Source organism: Oncorhynchus nerka, linkage group LG18 (genome assembly GCF_034236695.1).
Source record: "Oncorhynchus nerka isolate Pitt River linkage group LG18, Oner_Uvic_2.0, whole genome shotgun sequence".
Classification (NCBI taxonomy): domain Eukaryota; kingdom Metazoa; phylum Chordata; class Actinopteri; order Salmoniformes; family Salmonidae; genus Oncorhynchus; species Oncorhynchus nerka.
Window position 1 is genome coordinate 57,827,326 of NC_088413.1, and position 27,748 is coordinate 57,855,073.

At 47.9% G+C, this 27,748-nt stretch overlaps 1 protein-coding gene across 2 annotated transcripts in view; it reads left to right on the forward strand.

Annotated features, from left to right (window-relative positions):
• The window catches only part of LOC115146202 (protein O-mannosyl-transferase TMEM260), a 36,999-nt gene extending 11,240 nt beyond the window's left edge, over window positions 1-25,759 (forward strand). Inside the window, exons 5-17 of one of the 2 annotated variants that reach the window (XM_029688133.2) lie at window positions 11,236-11,413; window positions 11,696-11,809; window positions 11,930-12,109; window positions 12,230-12,270; window positions 13,313-13,399; window positions 14,992-15,100; window positions 15,380-15,552; window positions 16,269-16,440; window positions 16,649-16,788; window positions 21,046-21,222; window positions 23,373-23,426; window positions 23,727-23,811; window positions 23,908-25,759. In XM_029688133.2, coding sequence (XP_029543993.2) covers window positions 11,236-11,413; window positions 11,696-11,809; window positions 11,930-12,109; window positions 12,230-12,270; window positions 13,313-13,399; window positions 14,992-15,100; window positions 15,380-15,552; window positions 16,269-16,440; window positions 16,649-16,788; window positions 21,046-21,222; window positions 23,373-23,426; window positions 23,727-23,811; window positions 23,908-24,162 — 1,765 coding nt within the window. In that variant the 3' untranslated portion in view covers window positions 24,163-25,759. The remainder of the gene's footprint in view (window positions 1-11,235; window positions 11,414-11,695; window positions 11,810-11,929; window positions 12,110-12,229; window positions 12,271-13,312; window positions 13,400-14,991; window positions 15,101-15,379; window positions 15,553-16,268; window positions 16,441-16,648; window positions 16,789-21,045; window positions 21,223-23,372; window positions 23,427-23,726; window positions 23,812-23,907) is intronic. The other variant, XM_065004221.1, reaches the window with a different exon arrangement.
• The last annotated feature ends 1,989 nt before the right edge of the window (window positions 25,760-27,748 follow it).

Below are 27,748 nucleotides of genomic sequence, written 5' to 3' on the forward strand. Positions count from 1 at the left end.
GAAAATACACAAGAGTTCAGGGGCCTTGCTTTAACAAAGTTAACTATTTTCACTGTAGTGTCCAAAACGTCTTTCAAGTCAGTCATACCCTTGGCAGCAAGAGTCTCTCGGTGGATGCTGCAGTGTTCCCAAGTGGCGTCGGGAGCAACTGCTTGCACTTGCATTACCACTCCACTATGTCTACCTGTCATGGCTTTTGCGCCATCATTACAGATACCAACACATTTTGACCACCAAAGTCCATTTGATGTCAAAAAGCTGCTTTAAAAATATCCTCTCATCCAGCTATAACACATAGAATTAATTGGCTTGTATGTGATGCAGTAATTGTTTCAAAACATCTCCTGCCACGTCACTGATCCGTCGTGAAAAAAGTGTTGTTTGATGAAGGCAATGTCTGTATAGTTTTTTTGCCTTTTCCCCTAACATTATCCCAGCCATATCCGTGGCAGCAGGAAGAACTAAGTCCTCCACAATAGTATGGGACTTGCCTGTCCTAGCCACTCGATAGCTCACGATATAAGACACTTCTAGCCCCTTCTTATTAATGGTATCTGTTGCTTTTATACATGTCTTACTACTCGAAAGTCGTCTTAATTTTGGCTTATTTTTCAAATCGTCATGTTTTGTTTCTAAATGTCTGCGCAATAGTGAAGGTTTCATCGAGTTGTGAGATAGTACTTTTGCACATATAACACACTGTGGCTGAGGAAAGGCACAACTCTCAATATAATTGAACCACAAATCAATGTAGTTCTCATCATATTTGCGCCTCTTCGATGGTCCAACGTCCCTGTCTGTTGTTCGGTGCTTTACCGGGTAAGGGGGCAGTAGCTCTTCGGCTGCATCAGATTCACAACTCTCAGTGTCCATGCTAGCTGGGCTAACAACGAATTACTGATGTTAGCATTGGATGTGCTCGTGGAAGCAGAACAACTTGTGTCATTGACAGGTGCAGGTGTAGTAGCAGTACTACCAGTAGAGCTGGTATGTGTCTCTATGGAAGCAGAACAACTTGTGTCATTGACAGGTGCAGGTGTAGTACCGCTGGTAGTAGCAGTACTACTAGTAGAGCTGGTATGTGTCTCTATGGAAGCAGAACAACTTGTGTCATTGACAGGTGCAGGTGTAGTACCGCTGGTAGTAGCAGTACTACTAGTAGAGCTGGTATGTGTCTCTATGGAAGCAGAACAACTTGTGTCATTGACAGGTGCAGGTGTAGTACCGCTGGTAGTAGCAGTACTACCAGTAGAGCTGGTATGTGTCTCTATGGAAGCAGAACAACTTGTGTCATTGACAGGTGCAGGTGTAGTACCTTGTGCTGGTAGTAGCAGTACTACCAGTAGAGCTGGTATGTGTCTCTATGGAAGCAGAACAACTTGTGTCATTGACAGGTGCAGGTGTAGTACCGCTGGTAGTAGCAGTACTACCAGTAGAGCTGGTATGTGTCTCTATGGAAGCAGAACAACTTGTGTCATTGACAGGTGCAGGTGTAGTACCGCTGGTAGTAGCAGTACTACCAGTAGAGCTGGTATGTGTCTCTATGGAAGCAGAACAACTTGTGTCATTGACAGGTGCAGGTGTAGTACCGCTGGTAGTAGCAGTACTACTAGTAGAGCTGGTATGTGTCTCTATGGAAGCAGAACAACTTGTGTCATTGACAGGTGCAGGTGTAGTACCGCTGGTAGTAGCAGTACTACTAGTAGAGCTGGTATGTGTCTCTATGGACGCGGGCCTTACTTGTTTTAACCATTTATCAATTTTTGAGAAAATGGAACGAGCAGCAGCTATGTTTGGCTACACACCGACACTTCGTGGAATTCCCATGAGAGAGTAACGGTTAATGTGATTGGATGTTAATTATTTGGCTAGGTTACCTGTATTTGACATTGTGTTGTTATTTCGCTGAACACTAGATGGTTTCATTTTATTTTTTTGCAGTGAAACGAGGCTACTCAGGTGAGCAAAAAACCTCACCCGAAGATTGGAAAATATAAATGTTTGAAAATGTGAAAAGAAAGATATATATATATATATCATTTATTTTTAAAGTGAATCACATTTTAGATATATATAATAACTAAATGGATAATTACTAAATGTGCCAACAAATGGGGTTTTAGCACAAAATGTAAACTCTCTTCGTAGCACAATTCTGTAATCCCTGAACATTTTCCAACTGACATTTGCATCCTGCTGCTTGGTGAATGGACTGGTGATATTTTTGGGTCGTTTCTGACTGGCAGTGGTGTTCCTGATCCCCCTGTTCTGTATTCAGAGCAGAGTCCCAGCACACTCCTCCCCCACAAACACACCCAGCCTGTTTACCCATCACCTACCCGTTGTGTGTGTGTATGTGTGTGTCACACAGTCACAGCCCCCTCCAAGTGCCTGACACCTCCCATCACCCAGCATGCTCCCAATCCTGACATGGCACGATTTTTAATCTCCCCCTTCTGCACTCCTGGGTCTAAAAGGGACAGGATCCTCCCTCCCTCTCTCCCTCCCTCCAATCAGGACCTCAGATTGTTAGCCACTGTGTCTCTGTACATTCCCATGCCACCCTGCCTACGGCCCTCCTCCTGCAGCTCTGCCTGCTGACCCCATCATGTAAGGAGTCCCCACCCCCCCCCCCCTCTCTCTTTGTCTGCTTTTATCTCACACGGTTGCCTGGCCTATCTTACATCGACCGTTTGCTGATTTTGGTAGTTTCCTACGTGTGCTCTGTGCACCATTGGTGGCAGATTAATTTCAGACGTTTTCCCCATAGTTTTACATGTACATGGCCCATTTATGCATGCAGTGCTATTTTGAGAATGTACTGTGCACCGTGTTAGATTTACCATTCCAACAAATGAATTGTGGCGTATGTTAAAAACTGTGCCATTTGTAGCACAGATACAGAACCAGCAAGCTGTTTTGGGCCAGAGAAAGCAGGTGATACAGGGCTGGTAAAGGGAGTGTCACTGCTCCCATGTGGGCTGCAGTGAGCTGGGTCCATTTCCTGTGTGCTTGGCCGGTGGTGTCTGGGTGGCAGGTGGGCTGAAGGGGGTCAGGGTACAGGGTCAGCCCTGCTGGTGCAGGACAGGGGCTGGGGAGGAAGTGCTCTCTCCATGTGGACTGGCCCTCAGCCCGGACTGACTGACTTCAGCCTCACTCTCAGCCCCTGTCCTGCCTCTCCTCCTCTCTTCAGAGGTGACTCATAACCTGAAACCGGCTGGCCTCCCAAGAGAGGGCAGAGGAGAGGAACATTCTTGTTATTTCTTTCCACTCTCACTCACTCCAAAAATCCCAGTATGTTAGTGGCTAGCCAGAGCTTAGTGAAATGATGCGATTGATCGTTTATGAAACAAATTCCAAAACGCAGTTGAGTCCAAATCGGAGACAGAGACCGAGAGAATGAGATCCACAGAGCAACAAACCACAGAGGGAACAGTTAGAGAGTAGTTGTTCCTGTTCCCTCTGTGGTTTGTTGCTCTGTGGATCTCATTCTCTCGGTCTCTGTCTCCGATTTGGACTCAACTGCGTTTTGGAATTTGTTTCATAAACGATCAATCGCATCATTTCACTAAGCTCTGGCTAGCCACTAACATACTGGGATTTTGGAGACAGCATCTATGCATGCTGTCTGAAGATATTTGGACCACAACACATGGAAAGTTCTGCCCTGTTTGTAATCTCTAAGGATTTAGATCAAATTTTGGATTATAATTAAACTAAGTGAAAAGTCATTATGAGGACCCCCCTAATGGGCTGATGGGCACTGAGGACTTCAGCCAGAGCACCCAGTCATACCCTCTAAGCTTTTAAGTATGAATATATAATTTACGCTTTTCAATTTGAAAAATAAGCATAAAGGTTTTAGTCATTATCTGTCTGTAGCATGATTTGGGTTGAGGCTGTGGCTGAAGTTCAGCTGGCAGACTTGGTATGGTACTGATAGGGCTTGAGGGGGCAAGGGGGGTAGATGGTTTCCGGAATGGTCGCTGGGGGCATTGGGTGCTTCGCCCGTGCCCGGTAGGGTGGCAGAGATGACATGCCACGCCCCTGTGGGGGTCCCTCCGGCCAGACCTGGCCCTCAGACTAAATGCCAAGACTGACCAGTCTGCACTCCCTCCCTGCTCAGCCCCCTCAGGAACATTTGAGCTAATCTCACTAAGCTGAACTATAGTAATACCTATTCTATGTCTGTGATTGACATTTACCCTGGTTGGTATCCAATCTCCATGTAACTTTTGTTTGTATCACAGCAGTATTTTGAGAGTGGTTATGCAAGTGGTTGCACCAGAGGAATAGTCACAGTTTCAAATGCGTAGGGAATTATTGCATTGAAGTTATTACATGATATCCACTTTTTTATTTTTTCATGGACTTGAAGGCAGTTCCTCCAAAACAGTAAATTGCAAGACCTTGAAATTCGTCTGTAATATTCCCAACATAGCAAGCCTTTGATGTATCAATTTAAATTAGTCGGACAGATTGCTGTTTTTTAATGTGGTGGAATGTAAATTGATAGACTTGGAAGCCATTTCTCCCTAAACTGCCAGTTGCGTAAGTGTAAAATGTAGCACTTAGCTTCCCTTTGATTTGTCAATTACAGCACACTTGGCTTGATCACATGGTTTGATGGACAAATTGCCCGTCTCCTATGTTATCACACCAGGACTAAACAAGCCTTTAAGGACGGTGGCCATAATGATGATAATTAGTCAATCAAATGTTTTTTTGTCACATGCTTTGTAAACAACAGGTGTAGACTAACAGTGAAATGCATAGTTACGGGCCCTTCCCACAATGCAGAGAGAAAAATAGAAAAACAATAACACAAGGAATAAATAAATACACAATGAGTAACGATAACTTGGCTATATACACGGGGTACCAGTACCGAGTGGATGTGCAGGGGTACGATTGCACTTGAAACTTCCTAGGAATAAAATATGACCCTATCAGTCCTACAAAAGTCCTCTATACAGTCTCAGGAGGACTATAAGAACGTGTGTACCCTGTGAAAGAGGATAATCCAAAGAGCTCAGTATTTGGTGCTCCCTCATTTCACAGTTTATCAACTAAAGCTCCTCTGAATCTGTGCTACCTGAGAGGAATCTCTCTCACGCCGTTCCTATAGTAATCCTGAGACCAGAGACTGAGACGGAGTACACTGACACAGCCAGTGGAACGCTAAAACAACAAAAACACTGTCCCCACCAACATCCAACAATCAGCACTTTTGAGACGTCGTGTGATCGTACGATTACATAACAACAGGATTCGTGAGGCGCACCAAATGTGCCCCGTCCCCTCCCTCCCCCATCCCAAAGGCACACCGGCGAGACACTCACCTGCCAAGAGCGGGCCTGTGTGGACCAGCTGATACGTCAGTGGACCGCAGGGCGGGCGGTGTGCCAGACCATGCCTAGTGCCCAGTGCTGTGGCCCAGGCTCCTTATAGGGCCTCCACCATATGGCCCTGATGGTGCTCCCCCTCCCTACCCCCCGCTGCTGCTCACTCAGGTGGCTTGTTTTTCCACTGGGCTGGGGCTGCTGGAAGGACATGTGTGGCGAGGTCATCACTGGATCAGTGTGTGTGTGTGTGTGTGTGTGTGTGTGTGTGTGTGTGTGGTTTTATAGGGATGAATGGGGTGGGGGAAAACAGCTGAGCGTCCCCCTTTCTCCATCCGCTACCCCCCTGCTGGTGGCAAGGCAGCCCCTCCCTTTCACATCTGTTGTGGTCAGGTAGAATCTACATCAAGGCACTTAGTGTTCAGAGCCATACTTCTCTCAACCATAGATTGAAGGGGGTAGTTGTATTGGTATTGTTTAAAAGCTCCTATGTTTGGACCTTTGCCCTGTCTGTATGATATCCTACTGTCTCCTGGGACATGAGGCCTCCTGCTCCTCTCACCCCCCATCCTCAGCATGACCAATGGTTCCCCCTAGGATTCATCCTGTAATACAGTTAAACAGATGTTTAATGAAGATGTTATTTCCTCATTACTGGCAGTGGGATGGGGATAGAGGGGGGTATGAGGGGGGTAGATAGACAGCATAACAAAGTACCAGTTTAATATTCCTCTCGCCTGTGGCCCTGAGATTGTGTCTGCCTCGGACGTAAATTGTACATCCCTCACCCACCACAGGCAGTCTTAATAAGACACCAGGCTAGTCGACGGATCAGACTCGGCAATTACAATTCAGCCAGAATTAGTTAATGGAATCTATAGAGTAACATTTATATATCAGTGGTGGCTGCCTAATGACTTTGTTGAAATAGCCGCAGCAGCAGCATAAAAATGGCTTTCTGTGAATCACATAAGCACCGGATTTCTGTAATTTGTTTTTTTCTGTTTTGTGTAATTTTTGTGTGTTGGGCTGGAGATTAAGATGGCATTCTGGGAGAAATTGTCATGTCAGTGGCTGCATTGTTTGAGCGGGATTGTGGTGATTAATTTTGCATGTACTCGGGAGCATTGGGCGAGGGCGGGTGCTCTCCTGGAGGAGGGGTGACTGAGGCACGCTCCACTCTCTGGTCCTGATTTACCTCCTCTTCTCTCCTATCTGCTGCTGTGGTTGCTGCTTCTGCCTGATTGGGGAATTTAAACAGGAATGTGTGCACATTTAGGAACGTTTGTTTGCTAGCTGCTGGAAGGCTAGGTATTATGAATAAATAAATAAAAACATTTTTATAATGATATATGTAGCACCCATAATATCATGTGTATGATCTACTTAGACCTGTGTAATATATGCTTTATAGTAGATAGTTAAATTGTTACCTCTATTACTTAGCTTGGCCCAAAAACAGATTTGCATGTCTGTTTCCCAAATGTGATGCAACAGAGCACTTAACCAGAAACACTGTCATATTATCTAAAGATCCTCAGTGTTCAGCCCACTGTCCTGTCCTGGCCACATCTAAACCCTGGGGTGTCAGTGTTACTGAGCCAAGGCCAGCTGGAACCCTCTGTCACACCAGACCAGGCCAGGACACCACTTCATGGGCTTCATCCTAGCCTCTTCAGGAATGTGTGGTTCTTTTCCTGCCATGTCTCTCCCAAAGCGCCACGCACAGAGTGAGAGAACAGTGGAGGGCTGATCTGCGATGGCACGGCTGTGGCATTATATGTGACAGTCCATCCCCTGGTCTGGCGCTTTGTGTTGCCTCATTCACTACATATTCACTACAGACAGGCTGCTGGTGGCCCTTTGTGTTGCCTCATTCACTACATATTCACTACAGACAGGCTGCTGGTGGGCCCTTTGTGTTGCCTCATTCCCTACACATTCACTACAGACAGGCTGCTGGTGGGCCTTTTGTGTTGCCTCATTCCCTACACATTCACTACAGACAGGCTGCGGGTGGCCCTTTGTGTTGCCTCATTCCCTACACATTCACTACAGACAGGCTGCTGGTGGGCCTTTGTGTTGCCTCATTCCCTACACATTCACTACAGACAGGCTGCTGGTGGCCCTTTGTGTTGCCTCATTCCCTACACTTTCACTACAGACAGGCTGCTGGTGGCCCTTTGTGTTGCCTCATTCCCTACACATTCACTACAGACAGGCTGCTGGTGGCCCTTTGTGTTGCCTCATTCCCTACACATTCACTACAGACAGGCTGCTGGTGGGCCCTTTGTGTTGCCTCATTCCCTACACATTCACTACAGACAGGCTGCTGGTGGCCCTTTGTGTTGCCTCATTCCCTACACATTCACTACAGACAGGCTGCTGGTGGGCCTTTGTGTTGCCTCATTCCCTACACATTCACTACAGACAGGCTGCTGGTGGGCCCTTTGTGTTGCCACATTCCCTACACATTCACTACAGACAGGCTGCTGGTGGGCCCTTTGTGTTGCCTCATTCCCTACACATTCACTACAGACAGGCTGCTGGTGGGCCCTTTGTGTTGCCTCATTCCCTACACATTCACTACAGACAGGCTGCTGGTGGCCCTTTGTCGTGCCTCATTCCCTACACATTCACTACAGACAGGCTGCTGGTGGCCCTTTGTGTTGCCTCATTCCCTACACATTCACTACAGACAGGCTGCTGGTGGGCCCTTTGTCTTGCCTCATTCCCTACACATTCACTACAGACAGGCTGCTGGTGGGCCCTTTGTGTTGCCTCATTCCCTACACATTCACTACAGACAGGCTGCTGGTGGGCCCTTTGTGTTGCCTCATTCCCTACACATTCACTACAGACAGGCTGCTGGTGGGCCCTTTATGTTGCCACATTCCCTACACATTCACTACAGACAGGCTGCTGGTGGCCCTTTGTGTTGCCTCATTCCCTACACATTCACTACAGACAGGCTGCTGGTGGGCCCTTTGTGTTGCCTCATTCCCTACACATTCACTACAGACAGGCTGCTGGCGGCCTTTCTGTTGCCTCATTCCCTACACATTCACTACAGACAGGCTGCTGGTGGGCCCTTTGTGTTGCCTCATTCCCTACACATTCACTACAGACAGGCTGCTGGTGGGCCCTTTGTGTTGTCTCATTCCCTACACATTCACTACAGACAGGCTGCTGGTGGGCCCTTTGTGTTGCCTCATTCCCTACACATTCACTACAGACAGGCTGCTGGTGGCCCTTTGTGTTGCCTCATTCCCTACACATTCACTACAGACAGGCTGCTGGTGGCCCTTTGTGTTGCCTCATTCCCTACACATTCACTACAGACAGGCTGCTGGTGGCCCTTTGTGTTGCGTTATTGAGGCCAGCCCAGACAAGCGCACGGCAGGCAGGCGTTTGGTGCTGGATTTCAGTGCAGTGCTGGCAAGCCTCTGGCCCATGTTTAGGAACTGAGGTGGTAAATGAGGCAGGTTTTGCTTTGACTCTTCAAAGTGACAGTGGCAAGCTATGTGTGTCCTACTGTCTGTCCCCGTAGAGGACACTGGGAACTATATCTGTGTTGGTTTGAGGACATGGATTGTGGACATGGAGTGTTTGTGTTTATCTTGAATGTATTTTTTCTTCTTCTGCTTACTGACCTACAGTTTATACTCTATTTAGGATATTTCTCATTTAGAGAGTGAATTGTTGTACGATTTTGGTCGATGTATTTTACTTCAGTAAGAGCTTGATGATTATTGTTCAAATTTCCAGGATTCTTTCCTCTTAAATGGTTTGTATGTTTCTTTAGCAGGGCAATGATCTCCCAATATCTTCATGAAATACATAGCATTTCTGTACAGCATTTCTGTTTAGAATTCCTTTGTCATCCTGTAAATTACCCCAGTGATGAGACTGAGACATTCTGGCACACTAGATCAGTTCGGGGTAAAATACACTCGCTTGACAACATATTATTCTCTTGCCATGTCTCAACCAGACAGCTATTGTCAGTGAGCCACAACATTACAACACAGCAGCATCCTGCAAAACACTGAGCTTTGATAACAGGAAACATGGCCACAATGGAGTCAGTCCCTTACTCTTCATCTCTCTACCACGGGAGCAGCCAGCCCCAGACTTAGCCCAGAGAATGAGCCAAGGAGAGGCTAAAAGACTGACTGGGAACCCAGGTGGTCCTCTGCAGACAGACAGGTCATTTAAACCTGAGAGTACACACATCACTGGGTTGTTACACACTGACAGGCCCTAGGAGAGAGATGTGTCAGTCTCTCAGAAGGAATAAAGGGCAAGGGGACAGGAGTGTGATTGTGTGTATGCGGGAGTGTGCTTGTCAGGCAGGTCTGTAGAAGCCAAAGCAAGCCTGGTGTAATATCCCCATTACTTCCAGGGACCCCCACTACTGCGCAGCACCTTGCTCTACCTCAAAACCAGCCCCCCTGCTAAGCGTGTGGGCTGGGGTTAATTGCCACGCAGGGGGGTAGAATTGAGGGTGCGGGGAGTCCCTGCCCCTCAACAAATGTCTCCATCTGCCCCCACCCCTTCCTCCTACCCTTCAAGTTACAACTAATTCCTGGATCGGTGCAGTGAGAAAGACACTGCTATCTCTTACTAAGACTGAACCCACACCCAGACACCCCTTCAACACCCCCCACTACAGCCCTGCATCACATAGAACACAGAGCGAAAAGACTGGAGGATAGGAGAGGTATTTTTTACTCTCCTCTCCGTCTCTTTTTTCTTGATTTACCGCGCTTTCCTCAGAAAGCTCCATTGTTCCCCTAGCCTAAGTCTCATCAGGCCTTTTGTGGCTGACTATCACAGCGGCAGGCAGCGAGCTGGAAATGTATAAATGGTATCATGCCTTGTGATTAATGGCGGTGCTTATGAGTCAGGTCTGATAACGGGCCTGCTCTCTACTCAATTTCAGATACCGTTAATGGAATCTGTCTTCTGCGATTGTAATGTGAGAGCGCCTAATTTGCTATGGAGCTTGAAGCTGTCACCGGCAAGGGATTGTGGGGTCATAAGGGACCTGGCAGCCGTTTGGCCTGCAGCTTGTATCTGCCGTGCTGAATAGAGCAGCTCTCTGCCTGTCAGTTAGCTGATAGGCTGATGAGGACTCTAAGCCACTCCACACAATGGCGGAAAGGGCCATACTGCCTGACTTCCTTAACTGTGGAGCCCGCTCATATTTCAGAGCCAGCGTGCCGGGGACTAGGCTGCTTTTTTTTCTTCCTCTTTCTCCCCCTCAACTTTTTCCTCGTACTCTCACCCCCCCCCCCACTCACACATCTCTTTACTCTTTTTCTTTTCTGCCCCTTCTTCTCCTCCTCATCATTTGTTGTCCCTCTTCCTCTCCCTCTGTCTCTCTTTCTAGTAAGTGGTGGGTCTTAGTATATGACGGATTATCCCAACTTTGCTTCAGTTACCACTAAAGAGATGGAGGCAGGAGAGGAAGCAGGGGGAAACTTTTGTGCACACATTATTGAAGTAAAGGACCATATCTCCCATAATGGTTCTTATGTCAGGTTGCTCTGGTGCTGCTGGAGAGGAAGGTTGAAGGATAGGTATGGGAATGGCCTAGATTTTAGATAGTACCTATTGCTATGCAAATCTAAGATTTATTGCAATGACAAGTACTCCATAATTAACAAACATGTGCCAATGATTTTTTGAGCAATCATATACGTCAATCCTAAATATGATTTTCAGATCTAGCTTTGGGATAATTACTCATGCCCACATTGCCCGGAGCTGCTCATACCTATGATTAGACAGTTACTCTACAATTAAAAACTGAAAAAAATTATATGATTTCTTGAGCAGTTAAATTTGTGTGTTAACCCCCGTGCCTCACCCTCTCCTTCTACTCTAGACTGGCAGGCCCAGGGCCGGGTGCGGTTCTGGCTGGGGGGGTGTTTGCTGTGTCCAGGCTCAGCTGGCAGTGGTCGGTGGTGGCTGAGGTCTTCTCCCTCAACAACCTCTTTGTTGGGCTCCTCTTCTCCCTGACTACCAGCTTCCACTGTGCTGACAGTGCCCCCCAGAGGAGGAAGGTAACCCAGCCCTCGGCACACACTCCCTCCACAGCTTCCACCCTCACACGGGACAGAACATGCATATCAGCCACATCTCCCAGACCAGATAGACTGTTCCATGGTGATATCACAACTGGTGATATCACAACTGTCTGCCTCAGGAAACTATACTGTACAACCTATAGAAATATGGTGTGAATTTACAGATTTCATGTTTCGTCATTTGATTTGTATATTTCTTTCAATGACAGAAATGCTATATATAATATGAGGAATTAAGTCTCCTCTTGTTGTTGTCAGGTTTCCCATTGGGGGGCGCTGTGCTGTGGCCTGGGTCTGTGTAACCAGCACACTCTGGTGTTGTACGTGGTGGTCATCATTCCCTGGGTCCTGCTCCAACTCTACTCTCACAGAGTAAGTTTAACGACAGGCTCTTCTCCATCTGAGTGGCCATAGAGATGTAACACAACCAGGTAGAAGAACTGGCCCATCTGTAAGGATGCTGAATATATGTTTATTGTGTGATTGTGTCAGGAGCTGTCTGTCTGTGGGCTGATGTCTCTGGGACTGTGTTTCCTGGGGGGTCTACTGCCCTACGTCTACCTGCCTATCTCCTCCTACCTGAACACAGCTCGCTGGAGCTGGGGAGACCAGACTTCCCTCTCAGGCCTCTTTACTCACCTACTGAGGACTGAATACGGCACCTTCAGCCTGGTACATACTTCTATACATTTACCGGTACCAACATACATTATCTTTGAGCTTGACCACAAACTCTAGTGTGGGACGTGTAGTGGTGATTGATGTGGTTGTTTCTTTAATATGTGACCCTAGGCCAAGACAGAAGGTACCGGGAACCTCACCATGATGCTAAAGTGAGTATGCCCATCTTTATTAGAATATTCATTCACTTTATTTTACAGATGAAGTCATTGCTATAGCATGAATTGTTCTGGTGTCTTGCTTTTAAATGTTGTGCATTTGAAGGTCATTCATTGGATAATGTGATCTGTAGAAGTGACAGAGTGGGTTTTCTCATGGTTTTGGCTCGAGACAGACAGGTTTAAACATCACACAAAAACCCATCAGTTCTGTTCTGAAGGAGGCAGCCCATCCATCGCCAGCACTGGATCCCGTCTCTCTCCTCTCTCTCTCTTTTGTTCTTCCCTCTCTCCCATCAAAGCAGAACTGAACCTGCTTAGAGGGCCAAATCCCTGTGTTCTGTTTCTCCAGCAGTTTGAAATGATCACTCTGCTCTGGTGTTTAAGCGTGACAAGCTGTGATGACAGACACTGCAATATAGCGGAGAGATTTGTTTTCCTCCAACAACCCCCTCCATCTCCCCCCTCCGTCATCCAACTTCTGTAATTGTCTATGGCTGACGACGGGTGGGGAGTATGCGTCTTAAGACCCCCCACCACCAGCCCCCGCCCCCTTCCATCACCCCTGCTGGTTGATGGACAAGCACACCTTCAAGACAAGGGAGAGAGGCAAGCATGACAAGCATGTCACATCGGGGATGTAAACTCCGCTAGACAAGCTGACACAGTCACACACACACACACACACACACACACACACACACACACTCTCTCTCTCCCCTGATAGAGACTCAATAAGCCATCAAATAGAGATGGGTATTAAAGAAGATGCTCTGGGAAAGTGTCTCTGTGACTGACAGGCACTCTGACAGGGGTTGAGTGGAGGACACATTCATTGGTGTCTGTCGCTCGAATGGGAATGGAAGGGTGGGGACTGGGGGTGCATACAGTCAACAGAGTTAGTCTGTTTGATTGGGGGGGGGGCACAGTTACTGGTGTATTCCAATCTGATGAGGAGGAAATGAGAGGACATTCAGTAATTGGTGTCCTTCAGTTTGATTGGTCATCAGAGGTTTTGTGTGTGTGTGTGGGTCAGGGCTCAGCTGGACCACTGTATGGCTGACCTGTCCCTCCCTGTGCTGTTCCTGGCTGGACTGGGCATGTTCCTCATCTCCTGGGACAGGTAAGGAAACACCTGGCAGACGAACCTTGCTTCAGGGCAATTATTAGCATTTGGGATGTAAATTTGAAACCCTTCCCACCACCTACCTACCCCTATACATTCCCTGCCTCACCCTACCCACCCTCTGCCTCACCCTATCCATTCCCTGCCTCACCATACCCACCCTCTGCCTCACCCTACCCACCCTCTGCCTCACCCTACCCACCCCCTGCCTCACCCTACCCACCCCCTGCCTCACACCTACCCACCCTCTTCCACCCACTACCCACCCTCTTCCACCAACTCCTACCCACCCCCTGCCTCACACCTACCCACCCTCTGCCTCACCCTACCCACCCCCTGCCTCACACCTACCCACCCTCTGCCTCACCCTACCCACCCCCTGCCTCACACCTACCCACCCTCTTCCACCCACTACCCACCCTCTTCCACCACCTCCTACCCACCCCTGCCTCACACCTACCCACCCTCTTCCACCCCCTACCCACCCTCTTCCACCACCTCCTACCCACCCCCTGCCTCACACCTACCCACCCCCTACCACCCCCTCTTCCACCCACTACCCACCCTCTGCCTCACCCTACCCACCACCTACCACCCACTACCCACCCCCTGCCTCACACCTACCCACCCCTACCCACCCCCTACCCACCCACTACCCACCCTCTTCCACCCCCTACCACCCCCTACCCACCCTCTTCCACCCCTACCACCCCCTACCCACCCTCTTCCACCCCTATCCACCCCCTACCACCCCCTACCCACCCTCTTCCACCCACTACCCACCCCCTGCCTCACACCTACCCACCCTCTTCCACCCACTACCCACCCTCTACCACCCCTTCCACCCCCACCCCCTACCACCCCCTACCACCCCTACCCACCCTCTACCACCCCCTACCCACCCTCTTCCACCCCCTACCACCCCTACCCACCCTCTTCCACCCCCTACCACCCCTACCCACCCTCTTCCACCCCCTACCACCCCTACCCACCCTCTTCCACCTCTCTTGGGGGGCACTTTGATACACTTGGCTTTACACACAGACACACAAGCATGTATGTACGTGAACACCTGCACACACACGCAAACATACGTGGGTCATTCCATTGATATTCCATGGAAAGTCAAGTTTCCTGAAATACAGCACAATAAATATGCTATTTTTTCCAATTCTCATTTCCATTCACATAATTGTGTTTTGATTACCACTAGGGGATAGTGCTTTTTCGTTCGTTTATAAAACCATTTACAACCATCCTCTGTGCTGTAATGGTGATGTGAGGCAGAGTGGTTGGCCCGTCACACAGTGACTCACACGCTGTCATCCAGACCCAGCATTAGGAAAGCAATCATGCTGTGGGCTACAGAACGTGTTCGCTGTAATAGTGAGTCTGTCTACAGGCGGTGTGATGTTATCTCTCCTGTACCTTGATGAATTTGGGAGTGAATTGCACTGGATCTATTTTCATGTATTTGTTGGGAGGGTGAAAATAAATGTGATATTGAGAAAGTAATATATATGGTATTTTTGTGTATATGTCTGTGTAAGGCCAGTTCTCTCATGGCGATGCCTGTCCTTCCTCTCCAGGAGACGCCTTGTTGTTCCCTGGCTACTGACGGCCATGCTGCTACTCTACTCCCTGTTCTTTGCCTGGAGAGCCAACCTGGACATCAGCAGACCCCTACTGCTGGGAGTGGTGAGTGATGGGCCATGGGGCTTAGTTAGGGCAGGCAGGGAAAACGGGCAGGGACGCTACTGGATGGGCCTGAGTTGGGATGCCACAGTCTCCTCTGACCCAGGTAAAAGGCTGTGTTGTGTGTGCTGGCTGGGCTGGGCCTGAGTTGGGATGCCACAGTCTCCTCTGACCCAGGTAAAAGGCTGTGTTGTGTGTGCTGGCTGGGCTGGGCCTGAGTTGGGATGCCACAGTCTCCTCTGACCCAGGTAAAAGGCTGTGTTGTGTGTTTGGTCCCTGCAGGTGGAGCGGTTCTGGCTTCAGAGCGATGCTGTGGTGTGTGTGCTGGCTGGGCTGGGCCTGAGTTGGACACACACAGGCCTGGAGAGGAGGCTAGGCCATGGGGGTCTGTGGAGGGCCGGAGGCTGGCTCTTCACCGTAGGTGTCCTGGCACACATGGTGCACTCCAACCATCGGTAAGCATCATAACCTGTCAACTGACTTAGGCTTGATGGCACATCCTGTGTGTGGGGCTATAACACTGTAGTATCTTCACCACCAACTGTTTTCAAGGTTTGCCGCACAAACTAGAAAATACATGTTGTCTTATAGGTAGGGGGTCGCATACAAACGTGTTGAGTATTTTACTCCCAAAACTCCCTCCACACTAGTCTCACCTGAGCTAACCCAGTAGTTCTCTCTGTACTTCAAACTGGAGCCTGCACTCCACATGGCAGGTATTTTATTCTCCCGTCTCTCCTCACCCCATGGTGGGGGCTAAAGAGAGGCACGGTTAGCACATAGATTTCACTGTGAATGCTGAGTGTGAGATGTTAGCCATGAGAGGCAGCAGATTACACCAGCATGGCGCTGCGCTCTGCCTGGCAGGCTGAGGCCGCTATCACACAGCTGCTTTGATCAGGAGGAGAGCCTGGCCTACACTGTCAGACCCATTGCACCTGTCTACCCACGATTAGATAGGCAGAGCTGGGGCTGTGACAACTTACCACAGAGCAACTTGAAAGCATGCATACAGTACATGAATGCACACACACAATCCTCAGAAGTGAAGACCTACAAACACAACCTCGCTGCTGTGTACACAAACGTACACTTGTTAAGTGTCAGTGTGGTTAGAGAAAATATGTTAGCTCCCGTTGACTTGTAAAGGTTTGTGTTGCATCCCTCCCAGGGAGTGTGATCAGAGCATTAACAGTGTTGTGGAGCGGTTCGGCAGGGAGCTTCTGGCCTCTGTTCCTCCAGACTCTATCATCCTGACCCGGGGAGACCTCCCAGGGAACTCCCTGCGCTACCTCCACTACTGCCAGGGGGTCCGGCCTGACGTACACCTCGTTGACCAGGAGGTTAGTACTGAGCCTTATATTGGGTTTATTTAGGCCCAGGACACCATGCCTAGCTTTTTTATATATTATAATTAGAGCTATATTATAATAGAATTGGAAATGAATCTGAACCTGATACTGAAGACAGGCCATACAAGTTAGACAATAGAGTTGCGATGATGATGATCTCAGTAAGGCTCCTATTCATTACTACTCTCTCCTCCTCCAGATGATGACGTACAGCTGGTACGTGGCCAAGCTGGGCCAGCATCACCCTGGGGTTCATTTCCCTGGGCTCTGGTGGGACCCGGTCCACACTGAGGAGAAGGACACCTTCAGTCTGGAGCAGTTCCTCTCTCACAACACACAGTGAGTGAGAGAGTGAGTTGAGAGAACTGGTGAGGTTGAATGGGAGCACTGAGTGGTTGATACAATGATCAGTCCATTGAGGAAATAAGACTTATAACTGCTGCCTCAAGAGTAACAATGGTTCAGCCATATGTGGGAAAGACTGCAGAGAAATACTGAATACATAATGAGTAGATATGATTTACTGTGTGACTACTGTATCCATCTGACTATAGTAGTCTGGGGAAACATAGATCAAATGGGTTGGACAGTCATTTTAAGAGTCCTTAAAATGCCAAGCCCACCAGGGGGCAGTGTTTGCTTGGCCAACATGAACGTCTCTAAGGGGGGCAACACTGACCAGTGGGATCAACCCTGTAGGGCACAGCACTGGAGAGGAGAGTGGAGCAGAGCAGTAGGAATGGGAGAGAGCTGAATGGTGTGTGTGCACATGCTCGTCTGTGTATTTGTTGGGTAAGACTGGAGGCATACAGTACCAGTCAAGAGTTTGGACACCTACTCTTTCAAGGGTTTTTCTTTATTTTGACTATTTTCTCCTTTGTATAATAATAGTGAAGACATCAAAACTATGAAATAACACATATGGAATCATGTACTAACCAAAAAAGTGTTAAACAAATCAAAATATATTTTCAAAGTAGCCACCCTTTGCCTTGATGACAGCTTTGCACACTCTCTCAACCAGCTTGGCATTCTCTCAACCAGATTCACCTCAAGACTTTTCCTACAGTCTTGAAGGAGTTCCCACATATGCTGAGCGGTCCAACTCATCCCGAAACATCTCAATTGGGTTGAGGTCAGGTAATCGTGGAGGCCAGGTCATCTGATACAGCACTCCATCACTCTCCTTCTTGGTCAAATAGCCCTTACACAGCCTGGAGGTGTGTTGGGTCATTGTCCTGTTGAAAAACAAATGATAGTCCCGCTAAGCACAAACCAGATAGGATGGCGTATCAGTGCAGAATGCTGTGGTAGCCATGTTGGTTAAGTGTGCCTTGAATTCTAAGTGAATCACCAACAGTGTCACCAGCAAAGCACCATCACACCACCTCCTCCATGCTTCACGGTGGGAAACACACATGCGGAGATCATCCGTTCACCTACTCTGTGTCTCACAAATAACCTAAAGTCTCATATTTGGACTCATCAGACCAAAGGACAGATTTCCACTGGTCTAATATCCATTGCTTGTGTTTCTTGGCCCAAGCAAGTCTCTTCTTATTGGTGTCATTTAGTAGTGGTTTCTTTGCAGCAATTCGACCATGAAGGTCTGATTCACACAGTCTCCTATGAACAGGTAATGTTTATGTGTCTGTTACTTGAACTCTGTGAAGCATTTATTTGGGCTGCAATTTCTGAGGCTGGTAACTCTAATGAACTTATCCTCTGCAGCAGAGGTAACTCTGGGTCTTCCTTTCCGGTGGCGGTTCTCATGAGAGCCAGTTTCATCATAGCGCTTGATGGTTTTTGCGACTGCACTTGAGTAAACTTTCAAAGTTCTTGAAATGTTCCAGATTGACTAACCTTCATGTCTTAAAGTAATGGTGGACTGTCATTTCTCTTTGCTTATTTGAGCTGTTCTTGCCATAATATGGACTTGGTCTTTTACCAAATAGGGGCTCTCTTCTGTATACCAACCCTACCTTGTCACAACACAAATGATTGGCCCAAGCGCATTAAGAAGGAAAGAATTTTCTCAAATTAACTTTTAACAAGGCACACCTGTTCATTGAAATGCATTCCAGGTGACTACCTCATGAAGCTGACTAAGAGAATGCCAAGAGTGTGCAAAGCTGTCATCAAGGCAAAGGGTGGCTACTTTGAAGAATTAGTAGATTTGGCTATTTTAGCCACACCCGTTGCTGACAAGTGTATAGAATCAAGCACACAGACATGCAAACTCCATAGACAAACATTGGCAATAGAATGGCCTTACTGAAGAGCACAATAAAAATAAAGAAAAACCCTTGAATGAGTAGGTGTGTCCAAACGTTTGACTGGTACTGTATGTGCTTCCCATGTATGCCTATTCAGTTCTATTAGCAGCCACCTGGGTTGAGAGTGGGTAGTGTTTGTGGGGAGAGTGGGTAGTGTTTGTGGGGAGAGTGGGTAGTGTTTGTGGGGAGAGTGGGTGGGGAGAGTGGGTACTGTTTGTGGGGAGAGTGGGTACTGTTTGTGGGGAGAGTGGGTACTGTTTGTGGGGAGAGTGGGTACTGTTTGTGGAGAGAGTGGGTAGTGTTTGTGGGGAGAGTGGGTAGTGTTTGTGGGGAGAGTGGGTAGTGTTTGTGGGGAGAGTGGGTAGTGTTTGTGGGGAGAGTGGGTAGTGTTTGTGGGGAGAGTGAGTAGTGTTTGTGGGGAGAGTGAGTAGTGTTTGTGGGGAGAGTGAGTAGTGTTTGAGGGGAGAGTGGGGAGAGTGAGTAGTGTTTGTGGGGAGAGTGAGTAGTGTTTGAGGGGAGAGTGAGTAGTGTTTGAGGGGAGAGTGAGTAGTGTTTGAGGGAGAGTGAGTAGTGTTTGAGGGGAGAGTGAGTAGTGTTTGAGGGGAGAGTGAGTAGTGTTTGAGGGGAGAGTGAGTAGTGTTTGAGGGGAGAGTGAGTAGTGTTTGTGGGGAGAGTGAGTAGTGTTTGTGGGGAGAGTGAGTAGTGTTTGAGCGGAGAGTGGGGAGAGTGAGTAGTGTTTGAGGGGAGAGTGAGTAGTGTTTGAGGGGAGAGTGAGTAGTGTTTGAGGGGAGAGTGAGTAGTGTTTGAGGGGAGAGTGAGTAGTGTTTGAGGGGAGAGTGAGTAGTGTTTGAGGGGAGAGTGAGTAGTGTTTGGGGAGAGTGAGTAGTGTTTGAGGGAGAGTGAGTAGTGTTTGAGGGAGAGTGAGTAGTGTTTGAGGGGAGAGTGAGTAGTGTTTGAGGGGAGAGTGAGTAGTGTTTGAGGGGAGAGTGAGTAGTGTTTGAGGGGAGAGTGAGTAGTGTTTGAGGGGAGAGTGAGTAGTGTTTGAGGGGAGAGTGAGTAGTGTTTGAGGGGAGAGAGTAGTGTTTGAGGGGAGAGTGAGTAGTGTTTGAGGGAGAGTGAGTAGTGTTTGAGGGGAGAGTGAGTAGTGTTTGAGGGGAGAGTGAGTAGTGTTTGAGGGGAGAGTGAGTAGTGTTTGAGGGGAGAGTGAGTAGTGTTTGAGGGGAGAGTGAGTAGTGTTTCAGGGGAGAGTGAGAAGTGTTTCAGGGGAGAGTGAGAAGTGTTTGAGGGGAGAGTGAGAAGTGTTTGAGGGGAGAGTGAGTAGTGTTTGAGGGGAGAGTGAGTAGTGTTTGAGGGGAGAGTGAGTAGTGTTTGAGGGGAGAGTGATTAGTGTTTGAGGGGAGAGTGAGTAGTGTTTGAGGGGAGAGTGATTAGTGTTTGAGGGGAGAGTGAGAAGTGTTTGAGGGGAGAGTGAGTAGTGTTTGAGGGGAGAGTGAGTAGTGTTTGAGGGAGAGTGAGTAGTGTTTGAGGGGAGAGTGAGTAGTGTTTGAGGGGAGAGTGATTAGTGTTTCAGGGGAGAGTGAGAAGTGTTTGAGGGGAGAGTGAGTAGTGTTTGAGGGGAGAGTGAGTAGTGTTTGAGGGGAGAGTGAGTAGTGTTTGAGGGGAGAGTGAGTAGTGTTTGAGGGGAGAGTGAGTAGTTTGAGGGGAGAGTGAGTAGTTTGAGGGGAGAGTGATTAGTGTTTCAGGGAGAGTGAGTAGTTTGAGGGGAGAGTGAGTAGTGTTTGAGGGGAGAGTGAGTAGTGTTTGAGGGGAGAGTGAGTAGTGTTTGAGGAGAGAGTGAGTAGTGTTTGAGGGGAGAGTGAGTAGTTTGAGGGGAGAGTGAGTAGTTTGAGGGGGAGAGTGAGTAGTGTTTGAGGGGAGAGTGATTAGTGTTTCAGGGGAGAGTGAGTAGTTTGAGGGGAGAGTGATTAGTGTTTGAGGGGAGAGTGATTAGTGTTTGAGGGGAGAGTGATTAGTGTTTCAGGGAGAGTGAGTAGTTTGAGGGGAGAGTGAGTAGTTTGAGGGGAGAGTGAGTAGTTTGAGGGGAGAGTGAGTAGTTTGAGGGGAGAGTGAGTAGTTTGAGGGGAGAGTGAGTAGTTTGAGGGGAGAGTGAGTAGTGTTTGAGGGGAGAGTGAGTAGTGTTTGAGGGGAGAGTGATTAGTGTTTCAGGGGAGAGTGAGAAGTGTTTGACGGGAGATGGATAGCTAGGGTTAGGTCCCTTCAGGGGTTTCCAGCCTTGCCCACTTCAGAAGCACGGTACCTGCCTGATTGTGTGTGTCTGCAGGGGGGCCGTGCTGGCCTGCATCGGGCTGCCTGACGGGGACCCCAGCTGGGAGAGGAGCTTCTCTCGCTGGCCCCTAGGCGTGTGTGACCACCTGGTGCCTGCCCAGGAGCACTTCCACCCAGAGGAGTGGGCCCGTCGCACCCGCTACATCTATAACTGGACCGAGCCACACAACAGGTACACAGTACATTACACACAAAACCCAGAGGGCCCACTGGAGGGGTGGGGGGGGAAGCCTACACTCCATGGGGAGTCTATGGGATTCTGCTAGTCGCCTTGGAAATGGTCATATTGTAGACCAGATATCAAACTCATTCCAGGGAGGGCTGAGTCTGTGAGTTTTCATCCTCCCTTGGACTTGATTGATGAATTAAGGTCACCGATTAATAAGGAAATCCTCTCACCTGGTTGTCTAGGTCTTAATTGAAAGGCAAAACCAGCAGACGCTAGGCCCTCCATGGAATTAGTTTGATACCCCTGCTGGAGGCCTATGCCATATCATTTCTGTACACTTACTGTATGTTTGTTTCTACCATGACAAACATGCTAGTTAGGAATCCATTGAGGAATCTTATGTCCATAGATACTCTTTGGTGTTGACTATTCTTTCTCTATGTGGTCTTTCACAATACTGGCAGAGAACCAACGTTCCTACAGCAAGGTTTCCTCTGTTTTCCGTGCTCTGATCCAGAAGCTCTTTCTGCATTATACCAAAGCAAGACATTAGGCCTTCAGCTATTTGAAATGAGACTGAAGATGAAACATAATGAGTTTCTTATTGCGTTTTGTCAATAAGTGTGTCAAAAGTGGAATTAGTCAAAGCTCCATATTCTGTTGCCGTTGCCAGCAGCCCCTCATTCACTGCGATAATCATGGCTGAATACTGTGACGTTATTTCCCTCGCCCTCACAAGCGTGTCGGTCGATGCCCACAAGCCAAATATTAGCTCAGAACCCTGTTAAAATATTATTTTGAAGAAGAAGAGGTCAAGTGTTTATACACAACCAAATGGAAAAGGATATGTGGGTTATTCCATGTCTAATGTGTTGGTGGTGTTGCTCTGCCGTCTGATGTTTTGACAGTACTGTCTATATTCACATTAGGTTTGTGAAAACCTAAGCCTGCATACTTGGTTGAACAATATACACTGAACATAAATATAAATGCAACATCTAAAGTGTTGGTCCCATGTTTTATGAGCTGAAATAGAAGATCCCAGAAATGTTCCATACGCACCAAAAGCTTATTTCTCTCAAATGTTGTGCACAAATCTGTTTACATCCCTGTGAGTGAGCATTTATCCTTTGCCAAGATAATTCTTCCACCTGACAGGTGTGACATATCAAGAAGCTGATTAAATAGCATGATCATCACACAGGTGCACCTTGTGCTGTGGACAATAAAAGGCCGCTCTAAAATGTGCAGTTTTGTCACACAACACAATGCCACAGATGTCTCGAGTTTTTTGAGGAAGTGTGCAATTGGCATGCTGACTGCAGGAATATCCACCAGAGCTGTTTCCAGAGAATTGAATGTTAATTTCTCTACCATAAGCCGCCTCCAACGTTGTTTTAAAGAATTTGTCATTACGTCCAACCGGCCTCATAACCGCAGACTACGTTTATGGCGTCGTGTGGGCAAGCGGTTTGCTGCTATCAACGTTGTGAACAGAGTGCCCCATGGTGGAGGTGGGGTTATGGTATGGGCAGGCATAAGCTGTGGACAATGAACAGAATTGCATTTTATCGATGGCAATTTGAATGCACAGAGATACCGTGACAAGATCCTGAGGCCCATTGTTGTGCCATTCATCTGCCGCCATCACCAAGTGTTTCAGCATGATAGGCTAATGCACGGCCCCATGTCGCAAGGATCTGTTTACAATTCCTGGAAGCTGAAAATGGCCTGCACACTCACCAGACATGTCACCCATTGAGCATGTTTGGGATGCTCTGGATTGTCGTGTACGACAGCGTGTTCCAGTTCCCGCCAATATCCATCAACTTTGCACAGCCATTGAAGAGGAGTGGGACAACATTACCAGGCAACTACCCTTTTTTTAAGGTAGCTGTGACCAACAGGTGCATATCTGTATTCCCAGTCATGTGAAATCCATAGATTAGGGCCTAAATAATTTATTTGAATTAACCGATTTTACTTATATGAACTGTAACTCAGTAAAATCTTTGAAATTGTTGCGTTTATATTTTTGTGCAGTATTAAAACCTATAATGATACAGAATGAATATGATAGTGTGGAAAGAATGATGCATAAGAAAAGCCCCAGAGGTGTTGAGATTAAGAGCTGTTTTTGTGTCCGGTTCCAGTTTCCACCCAGGGTCCTGGGAGAGGGTGGCTAATGAGGAGATGTGGCAGGCCAGGTACAGTAAAGAGTTAACACTGAAGACACTGACTCCTTCTTCTCTGTTACGGTCACTGTATATGTATAGTTTACAGATAGAGCCTCTATGACAGATCACCCTTGTCTGCTAGCTTAAACATCTACATAACCCAGTCTGGTGTGGTAGAGCACCAGCTATTCTACATGAAATGCTGTTGTGTAGCTAGCATCTACATAAATCACTCTATTCTGCTAGTGCATCTCTGCAGATAGATCTCTACGGTTCATCCATCCATCCAGCACTTAGCTCTGAGCCTGTGATGTATCCTCTTTGTTTCAGGATGAAGACGGCTTTCTTTCTGTTTGACCTGGCTGAGAGGATCCAGGGAGAGGGGAAAGCTCGCCTGTTTGAGCTCTCCTACACTGTGAGTCAGTCCTCCCATAGTAAACATATAGGAGTATGAGCATAAACCAATAGATTATAGTTATTGTGTACAAGTTGTGTTCTTTGTGATTGACAGCTTTATAAGGAGATCGTGGAGAGCCATACAGACTACCCTCCCAACTGGGATAAAAACCTGGCCCTGGCCAGCGAGAGGCTCCTGCGTTCAGGGAAGCAGGGCCACAGCCCTGACAGCCTGCTGACCTGCAGCATCCAGCACTTCAGCCTGTACCTGGACAAGGAGCCCACGGACTCCCAGGCCCCCGCCATCCACACCGCCGTCTCCCACCTGCTGCAGGAGAGGACCAGGCTCCGGCAGAAACACACCCCGTGAGGGAGGGGAGTGTCAGATAGAGCAGGCATACAGGAAGTACTGCAGGTCACCATGGAGACTGAGGAGGAGAGGTCCTCTCAATGAGTGTGGCAGCCAGGGGATGTTGACTGACCTACAGGCTGCGTCTGGTGCTCTAACTTCTCTGGTGGTTGGGATGAAGGGTTTTCTCAGGGGTTGAACACGCCCAGTACAGTGGAGAGTAGACTGGGCTCTACCGGCAGTCATCATGGACAAATATATGTATGATGCCCTGGAAAATTCGGTGATGAAGTAGGGCAGGAAAAACATCCCTTGTCATATAATTGGCTACAACATGGGACCTAATATGGAGGTAGTGCTGGTGATGGGGTTCTCTGTGATGAGGTGGGGTTGTCCAGATAAACAGGAACCAGGCTGCACCTCACACTGCAGCAATGTTTTCCACTGGGGACATTACATGACTTTTGCAGCCTGGATGGAACCCAATCAAGCTGTTCAAGTCTCCCACACATACATACTTTTATTTACTATTTCCCTATCTCATTTTTCTGTCTCTCTCTCTCTGCATCTCTTTCTCTCAAACAGCTTTTAACGTTATGATTATGTGGCCGTGGCCACCTGCTGATTTAGTTATCTTTTTCTCCCATTAGGTGGCAGGGCTGAGATTGAGGGAAACCCAATTTGAGTGCAGAAATGGGGGATTAGAGCAGGCTCTTAATCTGTGACAGATTTGTGCATTGCCACGCTGTCCTGGGCTCTGGTCTCTTAGCGTGACCCTGGCTCCCAGTCGCCATCCCTGCCCACCGACTATCCATCCATCTGAGTTGGTCCTTTAAAAACCAATGGATTCAATTAGCTTTTTTTTCTCCCTTTGACGACAGAGCTATAATCCCTCATAGATTTAAATTAAATATGAAATGTTACAATGCCAGGGACCCTTTTAGAGGTGTGTGTGTGTGTGTGCCCCCCCCAGTGATACGCAGAGAGGAAAAACACACGCACACACACACACACACACACACCGAGCAGTGGAGCGCTTTCATTTCCAGAGAGACATTCCGTCACGCAGACATCGAGTCACAACCACAGTCACGCAGACACTCAGAGACGTTGCATCCAGACATGCAAAGGTCCTCAGCAGCACGACCCACACTCCTGGATAGATGGACTCAGTCACTTGAGGCTGGTCTGAGAGACATGGTGATTCAGTACACTTAATTACATCTTTAACTACTTTCCCTTTCATTCCTTCTCCCCTCTGTTCTCGCATAGACTTTCTACCTAATTTACCGTAAACATTCTCAGTCTGTGAACCTTTTGGGGCTGGTGTGTTTGATATTTGGGCGCCACTGATTTCTATGAGACCTGGTCCACAGCCACTCCTGTGTCCTGTCCTGTCATCTGCTCTCATTGTACTTTTAATGGCATGGACAGAGAGGGCAGAGCACTAGAAGTGCTGCTCCGGGTCCTCTCAGAAAACAACCTGCCCTCTGCTCTGTCCACGGGGCTGGCTGATGAGAACGGGCCTAGGACAGATGGTACATCTCTCTCTCAGAAAAAATATTTTTCTGTTCTCCAAAGATTAAAATACTCTAAGAAAGATTTTTTCCACTTTAAACATTCTCAGAGCTTTACTTTACTGTTTCTACTGTGTTAGTAATATTTTTCTATGAGACATTTTATTTCTGGTGTAAGTATATTTACTGATTTATACAAATATATACAAATCAGTATTAAAAGGAGATGCAAAAAAATCACCAAAGACCTATTTGAAGCTGTTTAAATCTGCCATTATATTTCTTGTGTTTTTATCCCTCTTTGCCACCTTTCTGTGTCGTTAACCTTTTCTCATCTCACATCCTCGGTTCTGCTTTATTCCCTCTGTCCTTGTTTCTGTCTCCCTCCCTCTCTAACACCCCTCTGTCCTCGTTTCTGTCTCCCTCCCTCTATAACACCCCTCTGTCCTCGTTTCTGTCTCCCTCCCTCTCTAACACCCCTCTGTCCTCGTTTCTGTCTCCCTCCCTCTATAACACCCCTCTGTCCTCGTTTCTGTCTCCCTCCCTCTCTAACACCCCTCTGTCCTCGTTTCTGTCTCCCTCCCTCTCTAACACCCCTCTGTCCCCCTGTCTCTGAGATTCAGTTGCCCACCCCAAATCAGCAAGCTGCCGAAGGATTGTAGGAACCCATGGAATCGCCATGACCACGGATGCAGGCAGGGAGCCACGGCAATGCTGGAATGTGGGGCGTCTGAGGAGATAAGAGCTGTGAGCCCAGCCAGGGAGAGGGAGTGGGGAGGGATGGAGGGAGAGGGGGGAAAGAGACAGGGAGGGTGAAAGAGAGAAGCAATCCTGTGAATGGGAGACCGAGACGACAGAGAAATAGGGGAGGGGGGAGAACGAGAGAGAGGGGGGGGGGACATAGGGGGCACACTGGAGAAGGGAAGCCAGCCTTATTCCTCTTTGCATTTCATTTACATCCCTGGCCGTATCGACCAATCGGATTGGGAGCAAAGCCCAGGGCTTAGGAGGGGAATAAAAAGACAAAATGCCTTTGCTGCTCTCATCCCTCCCTGATAATACCCCTTCTGTTTTTCTTTTCTCTTTTTCTCCGTCTATAAGTAGATACTGTCCGAAATGCCAGCGGAAAAGCGACACCTCCGCTTTCTGTGTATCTCAGATAGACCGAATGGGAGCAGGGTCTGAAAAAACAGCTTTAGTGGCTGGGTCTATCTCCTCTGCTCTCTGGCTGGATGGAGAAGGTTGGAGGGGGGTAGGGGGACTGGTGTTTGGTAACAGAATGGGGGGTTGGAGAGACATAATGTACTGAGCTGGCCACAGATTTTGCCGCATATTACACTGAAAAACTTCCCTGCAGATCAGTTTTCTAAACAGGGAAACCTGTTTCATGGGTGTTTACTCTGCGCGACCCATTTCTGTGTTCCTGGCCAATGGCCGTGACTGAACTTACTGTGCTAAAACATATTTTTAGCACAGGATTGTTCTTGTTATTCATCCATACTTGCAGGTTTATCTAATGCGGTGGCTCTTGTCGGTTGGTTTTGCACAGTAGGTCTTATAGACGACAGTATGGAGTGGAGTGTCCCCATAGTCATGACTAAGACTCCAAGGTGCCTTAGCATCATACAGACTAGCTGGGATATTCAAGTTGTTTCCACCTTTTGTCGTTAGCTGTTTTTATACTGTAAGCACAACACAACAAGCCAAGAGCATGGGTCCAAGCCTGTTCCTTTGTGTTATGCTATAGGTTCTTTTCCTCTGTGGGAATGACTGTTGTTATGTGTGAATTGTCTTACATATTAAGTTTGCCATTACCTTCATGAGTGTGTGTCTCAGTGTGTGACAGGTGTTGTTTGAAACCCTGCAGGCACCGTGTGTTTGTGGGTTTACAGAGTGTCTGTTTGTACAGGTGCGAGCAGCTCTCTCCATTGTCTTTATGTGTTTGTGTTGGTTTGTTTATCTCCTGTTTACGGAAAGTCTCACATTTGTATTCTCCACCTTTAAGTGTCCCTGCCTGTTTTTAAATGGATTAAGTCATTGTGTTGATGAGTACTTTGTCCATGTATTTTTGTAAGAATATTAGGTCTATT